Genomic DNA, 10,846 nt, shown 5'->3' on the forward strand with positions numbered 1-10,846 from the left:
CGTAAACACGGTGAAGTTTGAGGGAGCAGTTGCACGTATTCACTAGAATCAGAGGACGAGGTGAAGAAAAGTGTATAGATAGCAGTGAGAGGCAAATTATTTGAGAAATACTCCCTCGTCGTAGGCTTAGAAACAAGAGTTTGTGTTTGCTCTGTATACTTATATTTCCACAAAGTTGAACTTAGGGTTCTGCTGAATCTGTTTGAATCCTTAATTATCACCTACTTAAAAAAATTCTCAACATTAATTAATCAATATCAATATCAATCAATATATATTAGAAAAGAACAACTTCTAGCATGACGTGTCGCTCTCACAGGCCAAGTTAGTGACGTGTCGCTCCCAGATTAATTCTCACCTAATATTTTACATGTAAGCTCATTCTCCTTGGCCTCACTTGCCACATGTGCCCTGATTTTTCCTTACCTTATTTCTCCTTAATAAAAAAAACACATTTTTAAATTTTAGATTTGATTAGGATTTATGTTTTTTATTTCTTGATTTTATCTTAATTTATTTTTGATTTATTTTTAGAGTATTAATTAATTTTTATGGTATTTTTATTGAATTTTCGGATTTTTAATTAATTCCGGATTTTATGAGTTTTTATTGTGATTTGCTAGATTTTGATAGTTTTTATCTATATTTATTTAGTACATTTTTAAATTTTAGATTTGATTATTTATGTTGTTTATTTCTGGATTTTTTCTTAATTTATATTATTATTTATTTTTAGAGTATATTAATTAAAGGGAGACATGGGATGAGAATTGCATGGAGGAGATGAATTCCATGGAGGAGATGGTGGAGGTAGGCAGGGTTTTAAGAGGGTTTTTGGTGATGGGATGTATTATTGATTTAAATCACTTATCACATATTTTATATTAAGATAAAATCATGAAATAAACAACATAAATCCTAATCAAATCTAAAATTTAAAAATGTACTAAATAAATATAGATAAAAACTATCAAAATCTAGCAAATCACAATAAAAACTCATAAAATCTGGAATTAATTAAAAATCCGAAAATTCAATAAAAATGCAAAAATTAATTAATACTCTAAAAATAAATAATAATATAAATTAAGATAAAATACATAAATAAACAACATAAATAATCAAATCTAAAATTTAAAAATGTACTAAATAAATATAGATAAAAACTATCAAAATCTAGCAAATCACAATAAAAACTCATAAAATCTGGAATTAATTAAAAATCCGAAAATTCAATAAAAATACCATAAAAATTAATTAATACTCTAAAAATAAATAAAAAAAATTAAGATAAAATCAAGAAATAAAAAACCTAAATCCTAATCAAATCTAAAATTTAAAAATGTATTTTTTTTATTAAGGAGAAATAAGGTAAGGAAAAATCAGGGCACATGTGGCAAGTGGGGCCAAGGAGAAAGAGCTTACATGTAAAATATTATGTGAGAATTAATCTGGGAGCGACATGTCACTAACTTGGCCTGTGAGAGCGACACGTCATGCTAGAAGAATGACACGTCAGATTTTCTTTCAATATATATTAAAAAAGAAGAACTTCCATAGTGACGTGTCAGCACCAGATTAATTCTCATAAAAATTATTCCACGTGTCAATTTGTTAGAGGATATAATTTTCAATTGATATATGTTTTAATTTTATATATTATAACCTAATTAATTGATATTATTTTAGAAGATATAATTTTCAATTGATATATGTTTTAATTTTATATATTCTAAAATAATTGATTGATTTTTTTTTTAAAGCAAAAGGAGAATTATATATATAACAAAAGATGATTAGTACACCAAAAAGCTAAACAAAGCTCACTATACCCATCCCCCCAAAAAATAACCAATAAAACCCAAAAGATCCTAAGCCAACAAGGGGAGACAAAAACACCAAAAAGAGCCCCGGGCAAGCCAACAAGCACCCTCTAATCACCACTAACTAACCCACGAGAGCTAATATTAGCTGTTATACCTTGAAGAGCCTCCTCATCAGAGCAAGAATAAGACAATCCTAATCGAACCCCTAAGGCCAACGCCGCTCTCGCCCGCGTCATAACACCCGCAGGACCCTTGAGCCTCTGAGAATCAAAGACCACCAGTTGATTCTCTGAAGGATCCAAAACACCCTCCCTCGAGCTTGGGGCCAAATCCAAGGACGAGCTAGCTCCTTTCAAAGGTCTCCCTCGGGGGCGAGAAACATTCTCTAAAGGACAACAACCTTTAGAAGTCCCTTCCCCAGGGTCAACGACCAAAACACAGGCAGTAGCACCAACCCGAGCCTTTTTAGGACGACCTCGTCGTGTAGGCATCCCCGATGATCCTAAAGCAGAGTCAACAACGACAAGACCATCGACCTCACAAGGCGACTCAGCACCAAGAAAGTCAAGTCCAGCCAAGGAAGAGGAAGAGGGGAGCAACTCAGACGCTGTGGCAGCAACACTACCCACGTCCTGACATTGGATCCTAGCTTCCTGTACAGAAAGACCCTCACCACCATCCAAGTTGTTCTCCCTAAAATGCCACTCAGGAAAAAGAAGATCCACCGGCATCCTATTTGCCTCTATCTCTTCGAGATGAGCCCCCACAGACCACCGATCAGAGGCGAGCTCCGGGAAGAGAAATTCCTCCGGCAGCCTAACAACCTCATCACAGCTCCTCCAAGATGCCAGAAACATGCAGTCTTCTGCCTCCGATAAAACATGCCTCCGCCGCACTCCGAGATTGCCCGAAACTACATCTCGCCACAAACCAGACAACAGACCTGACCCAGCCCCCTTACCATTCACCTTCTGCGAGCCAGAGAGGGTTCCACTCGAACTGGAAACCAAGGCTTTTGAGCCTTGAAGCTGGAGCGTTGACTCGATCGTCAGTGGGAACTTCGCCACCGTCACGGAAAGATGAGAGCTGCCGACCTTCGTGCCATTAAGCTGAGCCACCGCCATCTCAGCATGGATCCTTGAAAGGAAATGGACGAACCCGAACCAGAATCTTCGCCCGATCTTCCTGTGTCGCTGCACAAAAACCTTCCCAAGCCTCCCAATCCGAGAAAAAAGGGCTCTGATTTGGGAATATCCCACTGCCTCTGAAATTCCATCCACGAACAGAGTGTACCTCCCCACAAAAATCGACCCACTTCTTCTCGTCTCTTCTCCGTATTTTCCTTCAGCTTCATCGTCCTCTGCGAGACCGACCGCTAGAAGAGAGCTGCCGCCACCCGCCGCTCCTCCTAGATTAGTTGTTGACGGCGCAGGAGAAACAGAAGGGGTAGGAATCCTAGCAGAGGAAAGATTCATCGTTTTTTTATATAAAAGACAAGATTTGGTCTTTTAATTTATTTTAAATTTATTTTTAGAATATATTGATTAATTTTTATTGAATTTTCGAATTTTTTATTAATTCGGGATTTTATGAGTTTTTATTGTGATTTGCTAGATTTTGTTAGTTTTTATGTATCTTTATTTAATACCTTTTTTAATATTAGATTTGATTGGGTTTTAGGTTGTTTATTTCTTAATTTTATTTTAATTTATCTTATTATTTATTTTATTTTAAATCCAGGAAATACTTTATTTTATTTTAGATTTACTTTTAGAGTATATAATTAAATTTTCTTAAATTTTCGGATTTTTAATTAATTCAGGATTTTATGAGTTTTTATTGTGATTTGCTAGACTTGGTAGTTTTTATCTATCTTCATTTAGTACATTTTTAAATTTTAGATTTGATTAGGATTTAGGTTGTTTATTTCTTAATTTTATCTTATTATTTATTTAATTTTACTTCCAGGAAATATTTTATTTTATTTTACATTTATTTATAGAGTATAATAATTAATTTTTATTGAATTTTCAGATTTTTAATTAATGTAGGATTTTATGAGTTATTATTGTGATTTGCTAGATTTTGATTGTTTTTATCTATCCTTATTTATTGTTTATTTTTAATTTTAATTTCATGAAATATTTTATTTTATTTTTGAGTTACTTTTAGAGTATAAATGAATTTTTATGGTATTTTTATTGAATTTTCATATTTTTATATAATTCATGATTTTATGAGTTTTTTATTGTGATTTGATAGATTTTGTTAGTTTTTATCTATCTTTATTTAGTACCTTTTTAAAGTTTAGATTTGATTAGGATTTAGGTTGTTTATTTCTTGATTTTATCTTAATTTATCTTAATATTTATTTAATGCTAATTCTAAGAAATGGGAGTTGATTTGGTGCTGAGGGTCCACAAAGCTACCATGGACACGCAGAGATTTGATAACTGCTATTTCTACCTCTGCCACATGTCGCGATCAGGACAGAGGTATGCCTTAAGATGATGTTACGTGAAGAAGAGTTTATCATGTTGTGATTGATGGTTTGTGTCATTTTAGTTTATCCGTTGTTCGTAATTCAATCTTGGATTCTTAAATTTCACATATTTTGTGTGTTTTGATCCAAAAGTTTACAATTTTTTGCATAGACCCTTTGACGAATCATTGTTGAAGACGTAATGTTTTGATTCTGATGTCATGTTTTTTCTATTGTTCTTCTTCCGCTTTTGTATTTTTTTAAACCAGATTTTAGTATAGTTTGTAGAAATTCATGCGTGTGAAACCATTCTAAACCAGATTTTGGTATAATTTATAGAAATTTACGAAACTTAGGATAGCCTGGATTTATATTCATTTCTCAAATTTTGCCCGTTTTTATTCTTCATGTTTGAGCTGTGTGTATAAGCATACTATTTGCACTGTATGTGAATTATGCACAACTTACTATTTTTTTTTTAATGATGCACATGTCACTCAAATTGATGAAAGCATATGAAGAGCTCACATTTAATCTTCATGAGTATGTTTAGCTCATTCTTAAGGTTGGTTCATGTTTTCCTCAAACTCATTAGTTTTGCATATACTCATGTTTTAGTATGTCAATTGGGTGACTTATCTTACTTTGCTCTATATATTTCCTTAAGTTCAATTTAAATTGATTGTTAGTATAAGTTTATTGGTGAAGTAACCACAATTATTTTGGGTGGGAGAATTATTTTGCTTTTTTCTCACATATATAGATAATTTGTTGGGGTGCGCACATATGGGGCAATACACCATTTTTTGTTTCTCTTGACTCAAATGTGCCTTTGATTTTTTGTTTCACAAGGGTTCCACCCCAAGATTCACAAATACACTAAATACAATTCTTTCACCACAGTCCTTTCAAATTGCTGAAGGAGGGTATTTTATTCTTCAAGACTTCATTTTGGGTTTTTGTTTCAATCTTCTTCATGAATTGATTTTGTTCTTCAACTAATTGTAAGATGTCATATGCTTCAAGGATTCCTGCTTTTCTCTTCTTAATCAAAAGCAAAAGGATTGAGGAAAAGAAAATCTTCTAGGGTGCAGAATATTCACTAATTGGAAAAAAAATAACACGTGTCATTCTCAGATTAATTCTCATAAAAAAAATACATTTTAAAATTTTAGATTTGATTAGGATTTATATTGTATATTTCTTGATTTTATCTTAATTTATTTTTGATTTATTTTTAGAGTAAAAAAAATACATTTTTAAATTTTAGATTTGATTAGGATTTAGGTGGTTTATTTCTTGATTTTATCTTAATTTATTTATTATTTATTTTTAGAGTATTAATTAATATATCCCAAATTTTTTTTTTAAAGAGTGAGTTTGAAAGCTATAGCTTAAGTTAATTTTTTAATATATTCCCAAATAATAATAATAATAATAATAATAATAATAACATATGTGTGCGGATAGGTGCCGGTTGGGTACTATAGTGCCCATACCCGCACCCATACCCACTATTTTTTCGCGGGTAATTATCTATACTCAACCTCATACCCATTTAGCGGTTTTTTACCATACTCATAGTGGGTATTTTTTGCGGGTACCCTATGATTTTGAGACCCATTGTCTTCCATAGATTTAGATTTTGGCAAAGATGGATAGCTTCCTGTAATGACATTGAATTGTCTAAAGGTGGGAGCTTCGAGTTGCTACCCACGTAAGTATGGAGACGAGTACATGTAATTTTTAAAAACGCGGGTATGGAGATGGTACTATAGTACATACCCATTGTCATCCCCACTTAGTTGGAATAAACACAATAATGTTATACTTTATGATATATCTTACACAATCCTGATTTGTGCTACTATCACATTAATTTTTTTTAAGATTAATATGTTGATAATTCATTATATCTATGATTTGTGTTATCGTCTTCATATTTACGAAGAATGTGAAACGAGTTCCTCTTGGTCTCAATCGGGTTTAGAAGAGAAGTCTTTATCTCCACTTTACTCATCAATTATGACTTTTCTATTTCATTCGTTGTTTAATATATTTTTAATAATCAAAGTATTAATTAATGTATCAAATACAATAAACATATTTCCCGTGCAACGCGCGGGTAAAAAACACTAGTTATTGTCATTATAAATAAATAAGTCTATAATTTATGTTTTTATAAAAAAATAAAGTTATTTATTTATTTTTTGGTACATCGGAAAGATAAATTGCACCTGCTAGGAATCGATACCTGGACCTTTCCCTACCCAGCTCATATGTTCCTACTCCTATCACTTGAGCTATCATACAGGGACCTAAAGTTATTTATTATGTTAGTTATGTTTGGAAATTAAATTATATTTATAACGGTGGAAGATGAATTATCTACAAGCCCTCATACGATGGCGCGTGTGAAGCAAAAGACATAAACTACATATTACAATTCGACCTTTATATATTACAATAGATTATATCTTATGGTTTTCTCCTCTTATTACATCTTTCAATGAAAAAAATAACATATAGTAAAAAAATGTCTTTTTTTACATGTGATGATAATATTGTTTTTTAATCCTTTTTATATTAGAATAACACTGAATAGTGAATACAGATATGTATTCATCATGTGACTGAATTTCCTATGTGATGTGCTGTTGTTCACTCATTGCCTTGCTTTCTTCATCTCTCATACAAAGATGCATCATCATCATCATCATCATCATCATCATCATCATCATATCCCTGAATCAATGGATGAGGACAAATATTGATCCCTTTCACTTTCAAATTCACTTCCATCTTCTTGATAATCCTTCTCCTTCAACTCCTCAATCTTGGCCACTGCCTCCTTCCAATCCCACCTACTCTCCACACTCCACTCACAACAACTCATCCCAATCCTCAACAGCTTCACCATCTCACCACCATCCCCATTTGAAATTATGCTCTTATCCAACACCTCCCCTGCATTCCACCCTTCCCTCACCATTGACTCCACCCACAATGCCAATTCCTCACTCCCTTCCTTCCCATGCCTCACATAGTTTGCTGGGAACTTCCCTGTCAGAACCTCCAGTATCAGGATCCCTAAGCACCACACGTCACTCTTCTCACCTGGCCCCTCCTTCTCTGGGGACTTGTTTGCTGCCATGAACTGCTGAGCATGCTTCTTCTCCACCACTGCCCCAAGTCCATACTCTGTCAAACGAGGCTCAAATTTATGGTCTAGCAAAACATTGGACGATTTTAGATGACCATGTGGTGTCTTTTGATCAGGAAACTCTCTGTAAAGATAAGCTAAACCCCTTGCTACTCCTTTAATGATCTTCAAACGAGTTGGCCAGTTCAATTCACTACCTCCCCTGCCTGCAATATCATATCAATATATTGTCATCAATGTGCATATGTGTACCATTAGTCCATTAGTTAATACATCTAAGCAAATTAAGTGTGTGTTTGCACAGCTTCAGAATCAATTAAAGTAAGATCAATTTTGGATGTTTGAGAGTCAACAATTTTGGAGAATTGATTCAGACTCAAAATCAATTATGCCTTAAGTTACAAAGAGTAGTTTATGCATAATATAATCAATTGTGAGATTTTTCAACTCGATTTCACAATATTATCTTACAGAAATCACTTTTCTCTTAAACATATTGAAACATAAATCATACCACTTTTCAACTCACGTTAATCATAATTAATTTTACAAAAGTTAGTTATTTCCAAATTAATTATAGACAACGTTGATCCAAACACACTCATAGTCTATATATGAATATGTCATAGAGCAACTGTCTCAAAAACTTTTAAAACGTTCAACTTTTATGAGAAGACAGGTTTTGATACTATGTCATGAAACAATTTCCACGAAAGTTTAAATTGTTCAATGGAAATATATGAATGTTCTTATATTGTATTCCAATAATAATTTTTTTCAAACCATGTATAAATGTGAAAATGTTATATTTGGTTCTAAGATAAATTAATGTGATCATATTATTTATATACATACCATGAAGATGACTAGCCAAGCTGCCATTTTCAACAAAGTCTTGAACCAGAAGCTTCTCTTCTTTTCCATAGTAGAATGCAACAAGAGGTAGCAGATTGGGATGTGACAACCTTCCAAGCCTTTTCATGTGCTCAGAGAACTCTTTCTTCTTAACAACATTCATGTGCTTAAACCTCTTCACCACCACAACAGGTCCACTCACAACCATGGCCTTGTAGGTGGATCCAAAACTGCCACTGCCCAGAACCTCAGCAGAGGCCCTGAGCAAGTCTTGCAAATCAAACGCCTCCCTATCGTTGGTAACGAAGTTCAAGTCTCCATCTTCAATCTTCATGGATGCTTCACCTGCTGTGTCTTTGATCTCAATGGAAACTGTACTGGTGTTCTGGGACTGTTGCAAGGGTTGTGCATGGTGGATCAACACTGGTTTTTCATCTGCAGTTTGGCTCCGACGGTAACGAAGGAACAAGAGGGCTAGAATTAAAGCCAGGACAAACACAATCACCACAACAATGATAGTGATAAGAAGATGGTGGTGCTTCTTGTTTTCATGTTTTTGATCTGACGGTGGGTTTTGACCAGAGGATGGTGGGGTGCTGCTACTGCTGCAGGGGTTGCTTACAGGTTTTCCACATAGACCTTGATTTCCTGTTAATTTGCACTAGAAAAATTAGCTTACAAGGATAATGAATTGATTGTGTGTTTGATACCATATTTAGGAGCCTTAGTATTAAGTCACCTGATTAGAATTACTTTTAGTTGGTTCTGTAAATGTTTGACAATTGACTTAAAATTTATTTTAGCCCCAAAATCAATTATGTGAAGAAGCTAGAGAGAGTTGTTTCTGCAGTGGACATAATAAATTATGAGATTCATAACTAGAATAAGTTGGACTTTTGATAAACCATTGTTGTAGTTTAATTTTTTTTTTTATTAAGACTCTAACGTTTACAATGTTACCAAAATATGTCATTGGATTTTCCAATAACTTGAACAGTTAAAATCACTACTAAAATGAGGGATGAACAAACAACAATGACATCAAAAGTTTCAAATATACAAGAAGATTTCTATGTATGATGTATATAGCGAGAACAAGAGATGGGAAAAAGTTTGTTTTTTGTGAAGTAGTGAGAATCAGTTCAAAAAAAAAAAGTCTAACGATGAAATTGGATATTTGTTTTGAATTTGATATAATGAGCAAGAACAAATAAAAACAAAATAATACCTGCAAATGCATTTGGACCCACGTTGCTTAAGCTTTCTGGAATAGGACCCTCCAATTGGTTGTTAGATAAATCAAACACTCTGAAATCTCTCTGCTGAAACTCCGGTATGTTACCTTGAAAACCATTTCCATGCAAGTCCGCATCCAAAAGCCTAGGCAATTGAGCAAGGGACTTAGGAATTTCACCTGTGAACTTATTTTCTGCCAAGAACACTCTCTTCAACCCTCTCATGCCTTGAAAAGCATCGTCAGGAATTTCACCAGAGAACTTGTTATTGCTAAGAAACAATCCCCTTAAAGTCAAAATCTCTTTGAATTCAGGAAATGGACCCTCAAATCTATTGTTCATGACACTAAAAGTATTCAAGGTGGACAACTGTTTAAGAATGTCTACTCTAATTGTGCCACCTAATCCCATGTTCTCTAGCTTCAAACCATGAAGTTTTTGATTGACACATATTATACCACTCCAACTGCACACGCTGATAGAATTTTCCACCCAGTTGTTTAAAGCATCATCTGCATTGGACAAGAAGCTTTTGAAGTTCAACAGAACTTGTGCATCTGTGTCAGCATGGGATGGTGCAAAACAAGTGGCTATCATGAAGAGTATGATAAGAAACAAGAAGTGTTCTGTTTTATGAGACATGATTGGAATTGAGAGATGGGAACTGAAACTGAAATTGAGAAAATGAGGATGAAGGATGGGAGGAATGTTGAGAAAACGATATAAGAGTCATGGTTTGATGGTGTTGTGGGTGACAATGACAAGGTTTTTCCTGCAATGAATGAGCTGGTTAGGCCGGCCATATATCTTGCTTGTGGCTTTGGTTAGAAGCTGTTTTTTCTTGTTAGTCGTGAGGATCATGTCTTTTACTACGTTGGTCATCTAAAAAATAAGTTAATAGTAATAGCTGTGAAACCTTTTCTGTAATTTATCTTTTGGACTAAATTGCTATGACAATGACAATCTCGCGTGATGAAAGCGAACTCGCTAAAAGTGTGGTTCATAAGAATTGAACTTTTAACCTAGAGATTTAAACGGTCACTAGTGCGGTTCATAATTTTCACACCATTTTTTTAAGAGTGTTTTCATCTATGATGGAAAAATATTAGGCACTCTTAAGGTTCACACGACCCTTTAACTCTAAGACTCTTGTTAAGGATGGTCCTAACATGTCCATTTCTTGTTTGCCTGTAGAAGATGCGAGGAAAACAATGCATCTTCACACTACCCTTTAAATTTTCGTAGCTAATTTTACAGCTAAGTCTAAGCTAATTCCACAGCTGAC

At 33.8% G+C, this 10,846-nt stretch overlaps 1 protein-coding gene across 1 annotated transcript; it reads right to left on the bottom strand.

Annotated features, from left to right (window-relative positions):
* Positions 1-6,746: 6,746 nt before the first annotated feature.
* Positions 6,747-10,500, bottom strand: LOC130732183 (pollen receptor-like kinase 5). Its single transcript, XM_057584288.1, has 3 exons — positions 9,555-10,500; positions 8,327-8,974; positions 6,747-7,677 (listed from the first exon to the last, which is right to left on the bottom strand). The coding sequence occupies exons 1-3, from the start codon at positions 10,201-10,203 to the stop codon at positions 7,046-7,048; spliced, it is 1,929 nt and encodes a 642-aa protein (XP_057440271.1). The 5' UTR covers positions 10,204-10,500; the 3' UTR covers positions 6,747-7,045.
* Positions 10,501-10,846: the final 346 nt, after the last annotated feature.

Source organism: Lotus japonicus, chromosome 1 (genome assembly GCF_012489685.1).
Source record: "Lotus japonicus ecotype B-129 chromosome 1, LjGifu_v1.2".
NCBI classification, from domain to species: Eukaryota; Viridiplantae; Streptophyta; class Magnoliopsida; order Fabales; family Fabaceae; genus Lotus; species Lotus japonicus.

Coding starts and splice junctions, on each gene's coding strand:
- LOC130732183 (XM_057584288.1), bottom strand. CDS start 10,203: ATGTCTCATAAAACAGAACACTTCTTGTTTCTTATCATACTCTTCATG. Junction 8,975..9,554: donor GGGTCCAAATGCATTTGCAG/GTATTATTTTGT, acceptor GCAAATTAACAG/GAAATCAAGGTCTATGTGGA. Junction 7,678..8,326: donor CTTGGCTAGTCATCTTCATG/GTATGTATATAA, acceptor ATGATATTGCAG/GCAGGGGAGGTAGTGAATTG.